The sequence below is a fragment of the Saimiri boliviensis genome, chromosome 12 (assembly GCF_048565385.1).
Source record: "Saimiri boliviensis isolate mSaiBol1 chromosome 12, mSaiBol1.pri, whole genome shotgun sequence".
NCBI classification, from domain to species: domain Eukaryota; kingdom Metazoa; phylum Chordata; class Mammalia; order Primates; family Cebidae; genus Saimiri; species Saimiri boliviensis.
The window spans coordinates 49,125,528-49,143,006 of NC_133460.1; the positions used below are offsets into that span (position 1 = coordinate 49,125,528).

Sequence of the window (17,479 nt, forward strand, 5' to 3'; positions counted from 1 at the left end):
TGATTAATTTCTTCCCACACAACTCCGGGCTTGGCCGTGTGGCTTGTTTTGGCCAATAAGATATTAGCAATTGTCACGCAAGCAGATGCATGATAAGCAAGCTTGGAACTCTCCTCATGAAAGCCAGCCCCCATGCTGGCTCAGGGATAGACTATAGCCATGCTGCCTAGAGCAGAAGAACCTTTTAGCTGAGCCCTGTCAATACACATAGTCATAAGAAATAATAAATCATTGTTTAAGCCACTAAGTTTTGAAGCAGTTTGTTATACAACTATAGTTGACTGACATACTGTCCTTAGCTATGGCTACCACCATTCTTAGACATGGTTGGGGTTCTGACCATGCTGGCTCAGGATAGAGACTACCAAGAGCAGAAGAACCTTTTAGCTGAGCCCTGTCAATACACAGAATCACAAGAAGTAATTCATTGTTTAAGCCACTAAATTTTGAAGCAGTTTGTTATGAAGCTATAGAAGACTGACACACTGTCCCTAGTTATGGCTTCCATCACTCCTAGACTTGGTTGAAGTCCTGACCATTCAGAAGCACCTACATGCTCTTACATATATAATTGAAGCAGATTACATACATAGAGCTCAGCACACATCCCTTTCTGCCAACATACACAAACACTCATACACACACAGGGAATGGCTTGGAGCCAACCCGTGTGTACCTTGAGGCAGCCCTGGTCATCCACAGCACTTGCACTCCCTACACATGCCTGCTTGCCTAAGCATGCAGAAATGTGCACCATCTTCTGTGTTGCAAAACACAAGAGCAGAAAAGGCATGCACATGCCACAAAATTCTATGTTGATGGCAGATGGGGGTCATACATACACACACACGTGCACACAGTCACGGCCTGAAACCATAAGCACCCACAGGTGCAGAAAACGGGAGAGTAAAGAGGCCCTCAGTCATTTTCCTTGTACTCCACATTTCAGCCTTGGCGAACCACTCAGCTTCCCCAAAGCACTATGCTGTTTCTCATCTTCAGGCCTTTGCACAGGCAGGTTACCCTGTTTGGCATGTCTTCCCTACACCCCTTCACCTCCTCACTCTACTCACTCTTCAGGTCTTATGTTCCAAGCCCAGTAGAGGGTCCTCTACTAGGAGCAAAATCTAGAGTTAGGTACTCATGGAACTCATAGTTCTGAGGGGCATCTGTGGGGACTTATGTGTGCAGAAGAAAGAACAGCAGTGCCAGGCAGCATGAGCTGAAGGCCAAACAAGCAGGCAGATGATTAGTGCCTTAGGACTTGGAGAAGAGAAGTGGGTGGAGACTTAGAGTGGGAGTGAAGGTTTAGGAAGGCTTCCTGGAAGAGGTGAGTTCTGAGCTGGACCTTGAAGCACGGCAGGATCCAGGCATTTTTAGCAGCAGAGCCTCTGTGATTAGCTTGCTCTTAACTTAAGAGAATTTGTTTTGGCTTCAGTTAATAAGGCTCCCAGGGCCTCCAGGTCAGCCCAGGCTTCCCCAAGACATCTGCAGCCCCTGCCACTCAACCTCAGTCCTGAACTCTTCAGGGTCACAGCCAGCAACTGTGTAGGAAGGAAGGCATGACTCAGGAAAAGGCATTTCCAAATGTCTGGTCTGCAGCTCCAATCAGGAGACTTGGACTAGCCCTTGAGGTCCCAAAGTGCTCTCCCCAGTGACAACACTCGTTACTGTCCTCTGACCTGGAGCAAACATTTGATTTTATAGCCTGCAAAAGGCAAGTTTGGGAACCTAAGCCCCAGAGAATGACTGCCTTGGTCATTCCAGCACTACTCCAAGATTGACGTCAGTTAATGCTCTTTGGAGTCCACATCTGGTACAGATCGATAGCTCCCAACATCCAGCATGGGAGGCTGACACCTGTGATGGCTCCCCTTTGCTCTCAGGATGAAGTCCAGACTCCTCATCATGCCCACCTCCTGCCCACCTCTCCGCAGAAGCCCAGTCCTTTCCCTCTGCACTCCACATTTCAGCCTTGGTGAACCACTTGGCTTCCTCAAAGCACCGTGCACTTTCTCACCTCCAGGCCTTTGCACAGGCAGCCTCCCTGTTTGGCATGCCTTCCCTACACCCCTTCACCTGGCCACTCTACTCATCCTTCAGGTCTTATGTCCCAAGCCTAGCAGGGGCTCCTCTTCTGCACTCTCACTATTTCCTGCATGGTAGTGCCTATCAGGGTTGGCCCGCACCACCAGCCTGCTTCGTTCACGATTGTGTTTCCAGCATCAGCACAGAGTCTGGTACTAGCCAGCACTCCAAAAATATTTGTTGAATGAATGGATTTTTGAGCTGGGAAGGCCCTTAGCCATTCCACTTCTCCTTTCCTCCCTTGCCCATCAATCTCTACATGTTACATAAGAGAAAGTAGAGGCACAGCTTAGGTCATGGAGCTAGGAGAGAGCCAGAGCTAGAATCCATCCATTCATTCCATCATTCGCTCACTCACTCCTTCACACCACCATTCCTTGGGCATCTGCACTGGGTGCTGAGTGCTGAGGATACGGGGATGAGTACAGTCACTTCTGCTCCTTGGGAACTCACAGATCAGGAGGGGACAGATGCAGGTCACAGTTAAAAATGGCTTAGGCTACAGAAGACAGACCCAGAATAACAGCGGCTCAGGTGAACTCAGTTATTTCTCATTTATGTGAAAGTCTAGGCTTGTTTGGCAACTTGACTCCATGAAGCCACCAGGGGCCCAGGTCCCCTTCTATCTTGTTGCTTGATGCAGGAGAGAGCTCAGAAGCAGAGCTAGAAAACTGGGTGTGATGCCAGGGATCATAAAGCCTGGGACAGAAGTAAGAAACAGAAAGTCTGGAGCACCTTAGGGAAGGCTCCAGCAGGACCCTGTCCATACCTCCATGGTTTTGCCCATTCTGGCTATAGCATGGGAGAGCTGAGCTTGTTTAAAGACCTAGGTTTGGGCCAGGCACAGTGGCTCGCACCTGTAATCCCAACACTTTGGGAAGCTGAGGCGGGCAGATCACTTGAGATCGGGAGTTCAAGGCCAGCCTGACCAACATGCTGAAACCCCATCTCTACTAAAAATGCAAAAATTAGCAAGGCTTGGTCATGTTTGCCTGTAATCCCAGCTACTTAGGAGGCTGAGGCAGGAGAATCACTTGAACTCGGGAGGCAAAGGCTACAGTGAGCCAAGGCTGCACCACTGCACTCCAGACTGGGTGACAGAGTGAGGCTCAGTCTTAAAACAACAACGACAATAACAACAAACCCTAGGCTAGGGCAGGAAGCAGAAGCAGAGAGGTCAAAGAGGAGGAACAGATCTGAAAAAAAGGAAGGAGGTAGAATCTACAGGACCAGTCCCAACTCAACTGAGTGAGGGAAGGGAGGGCGGGGCAGAAAGCAAACATCCTGGCTGAGCACAGGGTGATGCCTTGGGTGGTACTGAGGAAACAAAGGGCGGGGGTGGGTGGAGAAGCTGAGTGTGAGGTGGAGGGGAGGGGCGCTCCAAGAGCCACCATGAGCAAGCTGTGCACAGGACATGAGCTGTGTGTTTGAGTGAGAGAGTCATGCACAGAGATAGAAACTGGAGCCTAGGATGGGCAAGCTCTCCCGGGGCACGCGCTCCGTCCAGGGACTCTCTTTCTTGGATAGACCTTCCAATCCCTCGGGAAACTTTTAGAAGCAGACAGGAACCTGGACTTCCCTGCCATCTCCTCCCACCCACCACAACGAGATTCCGACTCAGAAAGGTAGCCTGAGGCCCTATATGTGACTTGCCTCTTAACACTTGTAAGAAAAGAAACCCACCTCAAACTGGCTTGAGCAGAAGGGACTCCTGTCACCAGGCTTCTTGGTACAGTTTGATTGAAGGATTTTGAGGATGTCTTCAGGACTCAGTTGCTCTCCACCGCTGTTTGCCCCCGTGTTGACTTCATCCTCATTTATCAATAGTGGCAAGACACCTGCGGCAGATCCAGCTCATCCCTTTAGAAAGCCCTTCCGAAAAAATAGCTGTCGCTCCCAGTCACTCCAGCCTGACTCTCACTGGCCTGAACTGGGTCACGTGCCCTCTCTGACCTAATCACAGTAGCCAGGGGAGATGAGAGAGGCTAATTGGTGAGGTTAGTTCCCATTCATAGGCCAGGTATAGAGTTAACCCCACTAGAGTCATATGGCCTGGGAGGAAGAAGGTTTCCCAAAGGAAACTGAGTCACATGAGTCACAGTTACTAGGAAAAGAGAGACCAAGCTCAGGGCAAATAAAATGACAGGTGTTGGCTCTCTTATGGCCTCCACAGGGGACCTGGGGCAGGTCCTGGCCATGGAAGATTTCCATGGGAAAGAAATGGGAGAGCCAGGTCCAGAGCCACGGGCAGAACTGCCAGGCAGAGGACAGAGGGCCTGTGGCAGTCCCGAGGAGGGCTGACCTTCATTTTTGTCATGGGGAGCAGAAGAGGAGTCTTCAGGGACGCCTGCAAAGCCAGCGGGAGACGGCACAGTGAGGCCTCGGAGATGCCACGGTGGCAGTTTTGGTTTCAGGAAGGAGTTTGATGCTGTCAAAGCCACAGTGAGAGGAAGAGAAATGGAGTCTGCTCAATAAGAATGGGCTGGGAGTGAATGGCAGGATTTTAAGGTCTCGAAAAGACCTTAAAGGGGTTTTCTCAGGAGAGAGAAGGGTGGCCTTCCTGGCAGAGGGTCTAGCAGGAACAAAAAAGTGGAAAAACACAGAAAAGACTTGAAGAACATACAGGTTGTATGCCCGGGGCATTTTTTCTTCATTTTTAGGTGCGTAACCAAGACAATAGTTCAAAACCAAAGTCTTTGGGTTAGCATTGGAGGCCACCTCTCTTCCTGCTGCAAACAAGAAAATCTATTTTCTGGGTGTTTTTCCTGAGGCATCTGAATCCTCACCTTCCTTCTGAGAGCCCCGAAGCACCTTTTGTGGTCTTACACGTTTTGTGGATTTTCACTTTTCTGCCTTTTGTGGCGGTTGTATGTGAATATGACTTATCTTCTGTAATCCACTGTTTTTAAAGCTCCTGGAAGGCACTCTTTTCACCTCAGTGTCCCCAGGTCCTGGCCCCCACCTATGAAGAAAGAAGGGTTCAAGATAAGCCACATGAGCCCGTAACTTTGGCCTGGGGTAGACAATGCCCTACATGAAGGAAAAATCTCCCAGAGTAAGAATTCCAAGCAGTGCAGAAGAAGATCGGGCCCCTCAGCCCACAGGCTAAGTCCTGCTGCTCACAAGCTGCTACCCTCGGCTATCAGTTGGGGAAAAATGGAGGTTAACTGTGACCCGTTTGCCTTCTCTGAGATGGAAACTTCTTCCTGTTTCACAACTGGGAGGCCAGAGCTGACTATGTCTGAGGCGGCCCTAGCAGCCATGGGCTCCTAAGAAGGAAGCTGATGCACTTTATTGAGTGCCTGCTGTGTGCCAGGCACTGTGTTCTGTGCTTAGCATGCATTCCCTCATCAGTCCTCCCAGATGGGTAGGTACTTTTTTTTCTTTTTTTTGAGACAGAGTTTTGCTCTTATTATCCAAGCTGGAGTGCAATGGCACAATCTCTGCTCACTGCAACCTCCACCTCCAGGGTTCAAGCAATTCTCCTGCCTCAGCCTCCCAAGTGGCTGGGATTACAGGCGCCCACCACCACATCCGGCTAATTTTTCGTATTTTTAGCAGAAACGGGGTTGCACCATCTTAGCTAGGCTGGTCTCAGGTGATCCACCCGCCTCGGCATCCCAAAGTGCTGGGATTACAGACATGAGCCACTGCGCCCGGTGGGTAGGTACTTTTATTATCAGCCCATCTTATAAATGAAAAAACTGAGACTCAGAAATGTTCAGTAACTTCCACATTGACAAAAGCGAGATTTGTCCCCGGTTTCCCTGACTCCAGAGTCCCCCTGGAAGCTCCAGGGTTTTCAATGCTGGGGTCCTGTCAGGCTAGCCCGGCACTCTCCTCTAGTTCCCAAGGATGCTCCAGCTCCAGACTGTTTAGGTTTCACTTCCTGAGCATTCCTGAGGGTCTCTAAAGCCCTGAAAGAGAAAAGATCAGTTTGCAGAATAAGGAGGGAATGAAACGAACTCTCTGCCTCAGTTTCTCCATTCAGACTAGCCTGGGAGGCGAGTTGGTGGGGGAGTCCGAAGTCCCTGAATTTCCTGGCCGGTACCTTCCAGTGCAGAAACTCTCCAGCGCCCCCTGGTGTTCTTCAATACCATCGCGTTCTCTCAAGGATTACTCTGCAGAGCGGACTGGGACATCCCATTACAGGGATGGAGAAAACAGAATGCCTTGCCTACTGAAGCCGTCAGAGAAATCCTAGAGCTGGAACTGGAACCCAGAGCTCCTGGCCACCGGCCCTTTCTGCAGCATCACATTCTATTCCTGTTGTCCTCCATAGTGGCCGACTGACCTGGCAGTCAATGTTACCTTTATTATGTATGATCTAAGTATTTACTATGTTACAAGTCCAATACACACTATTAAATGTGCTATATTCAGCTGGGCGCAGTGGCTCATAACTGTAATCCCAGCACGCTGGGAGGCTGAGGCAGGTGGATCACGAGGTCAGGAGTTCCAAGACCAGCCTGACCAACATGGTGAAACCCTGTCTCTATTAAAAAAAAAATACAAAAATTAGCTGGGCGTGGTGGCAGGCACCTGTAATCCCAGCTACTTGGGAGGCTGAGGCAGAAGAATCACTTGAACCCTGGAGGTGGAGGGTGCAGTGAGCCAAGATCACACTACTGCACTCCAGCCTGGGTGACACAGCGAGACTCAGTCTCCAAAAAAAAAAAAAAAAAAAAAAGTGCCCCACTCTATTAGAAGCACACTGAAACCGTATTATAGATCAAGTTCCATCAGGTCAATGTAGGAAATGGGAAGTTTGTACTGGCATGCCTTGTTATTTTAAAATGGAATCCCAACACCACTGCTGCCCCCACCTCCACTGCATATTTGAAAGGCCAGTCTTCTCTCCTCTGCCCGCTGTTCCAGGAAGGCAGGCTTTCTCCAAAAACTCAGTCCTACCACCTCATTCACAGGAATGTCAACAGGCGCAAGGAGATAAAGGTCTCTTGGGATACAAATGCTACGTAATGTGGGGGTTGAGGGAGGTGACAAGAGAAGAAACTACCAAATGTCCTTCAGGCCACCAGTGTTTCTCTAGTGGAGTATGGGAAATGACAGCAGGAGAGAGCCTGGTTAGTCCTAAGCCTCACGCAGGAATGGAGCCTGAGTCTGTGCAGGAATTGCTCACCTTTGATGACCGGGATGATTGAGGCAGGCTGGTCTCACCACAAAGGGATGGATGGCGTGAGTCTCAGATCAACGACAGACAAGAAGGGGAGATGTCAGGACTGGCAGGCAGCCCCACTGAGCCACCTCTCTGATACCTGAAATAAGCTCTTCTGCTCAATTTTCAGTCTCTCATATTACATCAGGTCTTGATCCTGAAGGAGAAAAAGGGGTGCCAGTTCTCCCCGCTGGTGGGCTGGCTTTTCACCCTAGAGTAAAGATGCTGTCGGCTGCCTGTATTGGAGGGGCTGCAGACCTCGAGAGGCACAGAGCTCCCAGTGAGTCGGTTGTGGGGGTGAAGGAAAGGGTAAGAGGTTGGGGATTGGGGGTAGTGGAGCAATGGCTGAAGGGATCAGGTAGTCCTGATCGAGAAGTGGAGATCCACCCACAAGCCTTGACAATAACTCAGTCGGGTTCCTGAGGGATCTCACGGGCTGGGAAAGGTGGAGTGGTGCCTGCCCCACCGCCTCTGTGGAGCAAACGAGCCCTCGGTGTGAATCCGGAGAAAGAAGTGTAGCCCCAGCTCCACTCCATACCCCCTTCCTGCCTATAAATAACCCTAAGTGTCACTTCAAAGAGGACGGAGAGCGCGGGAGAGGGGTTCCCGGTGGGCGTGCTGGGGCCGCTGGACCTGCTCACCACGCCCCCCACCCCGGGCCAGTTTGCATAAACAAACAAATCCAAGCCGTCCGCCCCGCAAGAGTTGGAGGAGGAGTGGGGAGGAGGAGGAGGCAGGGGGCGGGAGAGATTAGTTTGGGAAGTAGCACGGATTGCTCATCCGATCCGTGCAGCCGCAGCGAGTGTGTCAAGTTACAGAGGCGCCGGAATCGGCCCCAGCGCTCCTCGCCAGCCGCCACGACCCACCTCTGCCCATGGGGCCCTCCATGTGCGCCCCTTCGTCCGGGGACTGAAACTGGCTGGCCCGGGAGACACGAGGCTCCCAGAAGGACTGACAGCGCGGCACCAACTGCTCTGCAGACACTTGAAGGGAAAGTCGGGGCGGAGAGAAGGAGAGCCGGTCGGATTCCCCTAACTTTCCTGGACTTGGAACGTTCTTCGAAATAACTTTTTTTCTCACCTAGGTGTGCCCCCAATTACCGCTGGTTGTGCTTTTTCGGCACTTCCCCTCTTACTGCTAATTTTTCCGTCTTTTTTGCCTGGAGCAACGGAAAGGGACGTTTTCCAGCGATACAAGCCCTTTCCCCCTGGCCCGCAGTTTGGATCGAGCCTTTTGGCAGCGGCTCTCACCTTTATTTATTCTATTTATTTATTTATTGGTTCTCAAGACGTGAGAGGATGGTAGCGGAGCGCACCCTCAAAGCGGCAGCCGCCGGTGCCCGCGGCCCTGGGGAGCTGGGCGCGCCCGGGACGGTGGCTCTGGCTATGGCGCGGGCGGAGCGCGGCGTGCGGCTGCCGAGCCCCGGGTCCTGTGGGCTGCTGGCGCTGGCACTCTGCTCGCTGGCGCTCAGCCTGCTCGCCCACTTTCGGACCGCCGAGCTGCAGGCCCGGGTGCTGCGCCTGGAAGCGGAGCGCGGGGAGCAGCAAATGGAGACGGCTATTTTGGGACGAGTCAACCAACTGCTGGACGAGGTCTGTGCTCTTTGTTGCTGGCTTTTATCCCTCCCCGCGGCGCCCTCTCGCGCAGCTTCCAGACTCTTCAGCCGGTGTCCGCGGGCGCTCGCTTTCTGCGAGCCCCGGGTTCGCGGGGGACAAGGACAGACGCTGCCCTGCCAGGGATCCGGAGGACCTGGTGGGCAAGAGCGTGACCCCGCGACTCCTGCCCCCGGCAGGCGCCCCCGGCGTCCAGCTCTGGAAGCGCCCTGGGCCCGCCGCGCAGGTGGAGGAAGGCTGGGCGCGCGGAGGCGCGAGGCGGGCAAGCTCCACTACTCCCTTTCGGGACCTGGCCCGGGTGGTGTGACGGCGGCCCCGCGCCCACGCAGCGGGAAGCGCGCCCGGCGGCCGGGCCGAGGCTTACTGAGTCCCTGCGGCCCTCCCCTTCCACCTCTCAAGGGCTTGAAGTGGGCGGGGAGAGGCGACAGTTCTTGCAGGGGGTGGTGCCCTGGTCCCTGCTCACTGGCCCAGGCCGCTAGGGTCCAAGTGTAGGTCGCCTGTCTCTGCTCTTCTTGGCCACAAATTAGTTCACACCTTCTTCTTGTTCCTAAACCAGATTTCTTATTTTCTTGGAGAAAGGATGCTTTCTCCCATTCCCCAAATTGTCTTAATCCAAGTAGATTAAACGCTAGTGCGTCAGGTAGCCATGGCAATCTTGGGAACACAGGAAAAGGCTGTCCCCTCCCCAGGAAGAAGGGACATGCAGCCTCTTTGTGCCGCCAGTGGAAAGGCTGGGCCTTGACAGGGTGAGGCCTGATGACCTGTGGGAATCTGGGCAGCACAGGAGACCCAGGGCCTAGATGGAGAGGAGGACAGGCAGGTGGGGGCCAGGCAGGTGGGGGCCGCAGCAGTCTGGGAAGAGGTCCTGGAGCAGGTCCTGGCCATGGGAGGTTTCCATAGGGAAGAAATGGGAGAGGATCTCTTACTTAGCTGGAGGCAGTGTGCGGCAATAAAGACCACGGTGGTAGAGCCCAGCAGCCCTGGGTTTTTGCCTCCACTCTGCTACTTGGAAGCTGTGCGACCTGGGACAAACTCTCCAACCCCTCTGAACATGTGAAACAGTGCTGGTGTAGCAAACACTGAAGCACAGCCCTAACCGTGGCGGGTGGGGTGCTGTGAGCATTTTTGCAGGACGCATCTATTCCCTGAAGCCAGGCTCCTCTCAGCTGCCTCTGCCAGGCTGGCACCTGCTAGAGCGGTTCTCCAGGGCGTCCAAGGAGAGGGAGATTGCAGGGCCAGAGCAGAGAGGGCAGTCACAGGGCAAGCTTACTGGTGCTAGTGGAGCACCCATGACTGCTGCTGTCAGCTCATTCCCACACCCTGCCAGGCTCCAAGGAATAGAGGGCTCAGTCGGGCTCAGGCACTGTGAGCCCAGACTGGCTGGGTGGTAAAGAGAGTGTCAGGGCAGTGAGAGCTCCTCCAGGTATCTTGGGGTTCCTGGCTGCTGAGGAATAAGTATCTGATTCTCATGGTTTAGCTCAGCCCCTCTCTTCATGCTCTCCCCTTCCCTGACCTTCCTGCTGGCCTGGCCATGCCCTGGCCTTTCGCAGCTTCTTGCTTCCGCTGCTTCAGACTTAAGTTGCATACTCTCGGGGCCTTGGGGCTATTGTATCAAACATGCACACGCCTTCTCTCCAAGCTGCAGCTCCGCATTTACCCTACTGACTGTAATCTTTTCAACTGCTAGAGATGAAAATTATCCCAGAGATCTTCTGAACTGAACCCCATTTTTTCAGATGGGGAAATTGAGGCCCAGAGTCACGTGGTGAGGTCCAGACTAGAACCTCAGCCTCCTGGTCCCTGTATACATTGTTCTTTGCATTGTATTCTGCCACCTTTTTGGGGGGTCTATTCTCATTCATTGATTCAGAAAATGTTTACTGAGAGCCTGCTGTGGGTCAGGCATTGTGGGAGACACCTTTGCCCTCCTAAACTTACAGGGAAGCAGTGAACAAAGAAAGAAGTGGGCAGTGACCATGTCGTGTGCCAAAAAAATAAAATAAGTGCTACAATAGCGAAAGATGAGAGGGGCCTGGGGACTGGATTACAGGCAACATCGTCTGATGGTGGTGGCAGTCAGGGCAGGCTTCCTTAGGGAAGTGATTTTCAAATGAAGGGCTGAAGGATGAATAGGAATTTGTCAGGAAATAGCGGGTGAGTGTGAAGCCTCGTTCTAAGGGGGCAGAGGGAACAGCTTTTGAGGTTGGAGGCCAGAGGGAATCGGGAGAACTGTGGGAAGTCCAGAACGCTGAAGGATTTGGAAGGTAAGGAAATAGGAGATGTGGCTAGAGAGAGATGAGCAGCCCAGGTCAAGAGGAGCCTTAGAGAAAGCTAGATGTAAATAAGGGTAATGGGGAGCCATTGAAGGGTTCTGAAGTAGGCAGCTGTGTCCCTTGAGTGCTTATGGCTGGCAAAGCAGTAAGGCCAAGCAGGACACCAATGAATGGAGGCAAAAGTAGGTCAGAGAGGGGTGACTGGAAGTGGTGGCTGAGGTCAATAGGGGAAGGTGCTGGAGCCAGAGGAAGGGAGCTGTCCCACAGGTGGATGTGGTGAGTGGCCTGATCTGTGGGGGCCTTGTCTGTGCTTCTGGAGGGACACCCGAGGGTTGGACTGTCCAGAACAGTAACTGCTAGTCCTATGCAACTCATTATATTTAAACTAACTAAAATGAAATACAATTTAAATCTTAGCTTGCCTATTGCACCAGCCTGGTTTCAAGTGCAGTGGACGCTGCCGCTAGGGACTACGGAGCTGGACGGTAGAGGCAGAGAACACACAGATCCTCACAGAAAGTTCTATTGGTCGGCGCTCGAGCAACTTGAGGGGACCATCCTGGGTCCCCTGTCGAGGTGGGTTCTCCCAGGTTAGAGCAAAGGGCAGAGGAGAGGAATGGGTATGGCCGAGAATTGGGACAGGCAGAAACCTGCCACGGGAGAGAAAAATTCAGAGAGGAGAAAGGGGAAATGGTTTTGTTACAAAACGAGTCTCCAGAATGGAGGTGCAGAAGGTCCCTGTCATCACGGGACACACAGGTATCTGGTGAGTTTGGGGGCCCGAGACCAGGATGCTAGCCGGGCTTTGCCAGTCGTGTGGCTTTAAGCAAGCCATGCTACACCCCTGCACTTTAGGCTCATCCTCCAAAACATCTAGGCCCTGCCTCCCTTCTGGGAGTGGGGGCAGATCGGAGATTTCACTAAAAGGTGCCATCACCAAAGCCCATGCACAAGGCCAGATGAGTGCTCAGGGAGGGCTCTCAGGGGATCTGGGGCAGGGAATCCTTGGAGCGGGCAGGGCTGAGCCACTTCCTGGAGAATGGGATAAAGGCACTGGGGAGGGCAAGGCTGGTGAGGCACACAGCCTGTGCACTGGCCTGGGGGCGCGACTCCCGGGCACATGCACCTCACCCATGTCAATAAGGAAAACAAGTACGGGGCAGAGACTGTGTCTATGAGGCAGAAGGAAGAGGGAGCTGCAGGGAGGGCTGGCCAAGGGGACCCAGAAGGAGAGGAGGCCTGAGAGGAGAGCCAGAGGCAGATCCGAGGGGACCAGCCCCTGGCAGGGTTGGTGGGGAGCAGTGCAGAGCCAGGATTGGAGGATGGCGGGAGCCGGCTCTGGGGAACCAGGAGTGTGTTTTCCAGACCTCAGGCCCCAACTCTTCCCCCATCAGTGCCTCTCTCCCGGTCTGGGACTCTTAACGAGCACTCCAGCTGCCTGTTATTTGATTTGCTTGCTGTGAAGAAAGAAGCTGGAATGTCCCAAATGGAGAAAATCAGATGACACTTAGGACTGGGCAGCGGTGTGCAGTGAATGAGAAGGGAGTGGAATTTTAAAGACCCAAATCCTGGGCCAGGCACAGTGGCTCATGCCTGTAATCCCAGCACTTTGGGAGGCCAAGGTGGGTGGATCACCTGAAGTCAGGAGTTCAAAATCAGCTTGGCCAACATGGTGAAAGCCCATCTCTACTAAAAAATACAAAATTAGCTGGGCATGGTGGGCGCCTGTGATCCCAGCTACTTGGGAGGCTGAGGTAGGAGATTCCCTTGAACTCGGGAGGTGGGGGTTGCAGTGAACTGAGATCGTGCCATTGCACTCCAGCCTGGGCAAAACAGCAAGACTCCATCTCAAAAAAAAAAAAAAAAAAAAAAAAAAGCCAAATACGTTTTCTAGTCTGAAGCGGGAGCAGAGGAGGGTCTCAGCAGCACCTTTAAGGTGAATTTTGAGAGACGCCAGGTAGAACCCCCACCAGTAACAGCAGAAACTGTAATGGAAATGTCTTGTGTTTATAGGGTACATACAGGAGCCAATGCTATGCCTATCCACTATATCTCTTTCAATCCTCACAACTTCCCTAAGGGACTGACACTCTCACATCACCCCCTTTTACAGATGAGAAGACTGATGTCACTATACCTCCCTCCCACTATCTGTGATCCATTTCTTTGGGTGTTAAGAAATTTTCTGGGAGAGGAAGTAGTTGAAACTTCCAGGCTAAAGTGTTGGAGAACCCCAGGCAGACTCCTTCATCCCTAGAAATAACAACGGTTATAACAGGCATGTCTCACGTTTATAGGGTGTGTGATTTTGGTGCAAAAGTAATTGCATTTTTGCCATTGAAAGTAATGGCAAAGAGATACAGGGGACAGATGGAAGCAGCAGCTGAAAGATTGGGACTGTGGATGGGGTCCTTTAGGACTGAAATGCTGGGATGAGGATGGGAAGAGGCCCTTAAAGGGAAAGATGGGAGAAGGGCGCTGGGGAGGGCAAGCCTGGTGCTGGGGTGGGTAACCTGTGTGCAGTGTCTTGTGCCCACCACAGCTGCCCCGATCAGTATATGGACAGATCCAGGTTTCCTCAAATGCAGCCAGCACAAGGTGGTACCAGAGGAGCCAGGGGTGGAATCCAGCCCCCAGCAGGCATCTCTCCTCCACCGTGCCTTCCCCTTTCCAGACAATTAACTAGGTCAGCGGTGGCCTATACCTGGCTTGGGTGTGCACTGCTCCCCATCCCAGGGCCCTTAGCAGACATTATTAATTAATTGCTGCACACTTTCCCATGGAGCCTCAGAATCCTTTTCAACAGTGTTCCAGGAAGCTGCTACTGACTAGTGAGGGTTGGCGTTCAAGATGAAGAGTGATTTCATAACTCTAGTTTTTTGGTTTTTTAATAACAGGTGCTTACCATAAAGGCAGGGAGAGCTGTCAGAGCTCTGTGGCTTCTCCAAAGGCCTTAGAACTAGCAGGTAGCTCTGAACCAGACTGAGGGCCTCAGGAGGCAGCCAACCCTCATAGGAAGGTGGTGGGGAAAACCAAAAGCATCTCAGACACTATTCCATCTGCCCTAAGCATAGCTTCACAGTTTGGTAAGTCCCAGAAAGAGGCCTTTTTCCCTTCGTCTTAATCATTCTAGCCTTGCCCCACTGCCCTCTGGAACGCCTCCTCGAACCACTCCAACCCAATACGGACTCTCCCTGCTCCAACTTCCTGTTGCTCTTCCTCGGTTGTGCCAGACATTTAGCTCAGAGAAGGAAAATAGACACAGCATGTGTTGTTGGCTTTCCTTATCCCAAACCACAGCACATGCTACTAATCACTCAACACATTCTTTCCCATGCCGCCTAGGTAGGCCTCAGAATCCTTCTCAGCACAGTCCTCCAGTGGCACGGGAACAGCCACCCGGGCTGCCGCTCCTGTCCATTGGAGTCAGCGCACAAGAGGAAATACATTTGCCATTCATGGCTCAACCCAACCACATTGTACAATGGTCTGTCCATGTGATCACATACGACCTGATGATAGCGACAGAGGCACCAGTCTTGGGTCCCTTATTTCGTCTAGCCCAGGACTTTCTACATAGGAGGCAGCTCTCTCATTTAGTGGTTGACATAAGGCCCCCTGCTAGAGGCTGGGGAAGGTGTCTTAGTCTGCTCTCCCCAAAATGTCCCCAGCCTTGGACCCAGCTGTAGGCTCAGCATTTGCTCAGGGCGTGTTTCCCAGCAACCAGCAGAGGATGAGATGATTGTCTTCTATGTGTGCAGGCTGCATGCCTGGTCCCGGCTGGGCGAGCAGGGAAGGCTCAGTGATGCGTTCCCCCCTGGGCAGAGAAGCTGGGGGCACCCACCCCCTCCCATCTCCTACTCCCAAGGTCAGGAACTTCATTTTTACCTGCCCCAGCTGCCTGCCGAGGTTTTTCTTTACAGAGTCGGGGGGTGGCAAAATGGTGAAGCAGGCAACCCCATGGCATTTGAACCCCTGCCACTAACTGTGACCTGAGCCTCAGTACCCTGATCTGAAATGGAGATGATGATAGCCTCCTCACAGAGTTGTAGGATTAAATGAAATCATTCGGCTAATGGCAACTGTAACCATTGCCGCCCCTCTTGTCACTGGAGGAGATAATATGGGGCTGCTTGTGCCTTGTCCACAACTTTTATGAGTAGCTGATATTTTTGAGTTTGTACTGTGTATTGAGTTTACACTTACACTGTGTACCAGGGACTATTCGAAGACCTTCACATCTATCGAGTCATTAAATCCTCACAATAATCCTATAAAGTGATTACACTGTTACTATTCGCTTCTTACAGAAGAGAGGATGGAGGCTCAGAGAAGTTAAGCAACTTTCCCAAGGTCACACAGTAAGTGAGTAGCAGAGCTAGGCCTCGAAACCCAGCAGTGTGGCCCAGAGCCCGCATTCTCAGCCGCTAGGATATACCTGTCTGTAGGAAGTACCATACCCCTCTAACTGCTAAGGCCAATCAAAGCAGCCAGGGGCTGGGGATCTGCTGAATTTGGTTCGGCTCCCAGAGGCAGCATTTACTGAACTGCCTCGGAGTCAGGGCTGTACCACCATTTTTGTTGTAAGAAAGACGTTCTGAGTGCTGCTAGTTGCATCAGGCCTTGGCGCTGAGTACCCTGAGGGAAGCCCTCGTGCAATGAGGGCTTCACTGAAGGCACAGTCTCCCTGTGCACGGAGCAGCCTTGGCCTCTGGAATGCTTGGGCTTCCCAGGATGGACGGGTTTGTTCTTGTCTCTTGGACTCTGGACTGGCCATTAGGAAGCTTCGCAGCAAATCTGGGGTTCAGCCAGTGGCAAAGGCTTTTGTATGAGCCTCGATCCCAGATCCTATTTGATCACTCTGACTTTGCTGTTCTTCTACCTTACTGTATAGTGTCTGTCCGTCTTTTTTGTATCAGCTGCCTGAATGCTCCCTTTTGGAACCGGAGAGGAGTAAAAGTTCTGAAGTAACGAAACATTTTAAAGTTTCTCTGCTCTCCTCAACTGATCCAGATGTCCGCAAAGGCTTGCTGCCTGCATTAGAATCACCTGGGGAGCTTTCAAAGCATACCAGGCCAATTGTTTTCAATACCTGCTGCAGGTGTCTGTGGGTAAGGCCTGGCCGTGGGTGTCTCACGAGCTCCACGGGTGATTATGTTCTGCAGCTGGGCCTGGCAGGCCCTGATGATGAGAGAGAGAGTGTTTGTGTGGCCCAGTGCCCGGAGCTCCCTGTGCAGTGACACCCAGACCCCCTTACCTAGCTCCCAAGCAGTGCTCAGGGGGCTGAGGGGCAGTGCTGAGGCTGACGGTGAGATGTCCACAAGAGTTTCCCTGGGCACGGAGCAGCCTGATGGACTGGGAGGTTTAAAGAAGGGTAAGCAGCTGGCTTTTCACTGTTGTTTTCCAAAAACAAAATCGACTGAGATTTGCCCTCCAGAAGAGAGGTTTCAGGGGAAGCCTCAGAAATCCTTCTCCCACTTCTTTGGGTTGAGTTCTGCCCCTTCCTGAAGTAGCCTATTGAGCCCTCACTTGGAGGGAAGTCAACAGGCTTCTCCAAGGGAAACTGAGGCCTGGGTCTGGGAGGCTAGGGTGGACAGGGTCCCAGCTCTGCTGGTTGTGGTCTGGGCTGCTGGCAGGCCCCAGCAGCAGTCCCTGCTGACACTCCCGCTTTCCCATCCACAGCCCTGGGTGTGGGGTCTCCCTGCAGAGACGCTGTCTGTGGCCAAAGGGGTGGGACTGTTGGCAGGGGGTGCTCCCCGGTCCTTCAAAGAGGAAGGGCCAGCCGGGCACAAAGGGGCGGAACTGCCTGCCGGACAGGCTGGGCACGGCCTTTGAGGGGACACTGGACCCCTGTCTCCCTGCCTGGCGGCCGTTGTGGATTTTCCTGAAACCCCACATGGCTGGGCTCCACGTGGGCTGGGCCTCCTTGGCCCTTTCCCGTCCTCACTCCCGCCCCAGCCTTGCCGGCCTCCTCCAGTCTTGGTCGTTCTCCTTTGAGCATTTGCCCAGGCATTTCCCGCTGCCCACATGCTCCTTCCTCCTGCCCTCCCCACCCTCCCTGCAGTCGCTCCAGTTTTTTATCTGTTCTTTAGCTTGCAGCAGGAGAACCTTGCCGCCCCTAGAGGCTGTAGTGGGGCCTGAGCCTCTGCCATGGAGGGACTTTGCACTGGCTGCCCGCTGTCACGCTGCAGATGCTCTGTCAAGGCACCTCTTTTGCACCGGGTCATGCTCTGATGAGGTGGCTTGTAGGGCAGACCAGAAAGGGTGACCTCTTGGGACAGGGAGGCAGAAAGGGGGATGGGTTAAAGGGGCATTTGCCAGGGCTTTTC

At 53.0% G+C, this 17,479-nt stretch overlaps 1 protein-coding gene across 1 annotated transcript in view; it reads left to right on the plus strand.

Annotated features, from left to right (window-relative positions):
- The first annotated feature begins 8,033 nt into the window (after window positions 1–8,033).
- LOC141580588 (collagen alpha-1(XIII) chain-like) overlaps window positions 8,034–17,479 on the plus strand; it is a 70,039-nt gene continuing 60,593 nt past the window's right edge. The window contains exon 1 of the mRNA XM_074382351.1: window positions 8,034–8,856. Within this exon, the coding sequence (XP_074238452.1) occupies window positions 8,563–8,856 (294 nt within the window). The 5' untranslated portion in view covers window positions 8,034–8,562. The remainder of the gene's footprint in view (window positions 8,857–17,479) is intronic.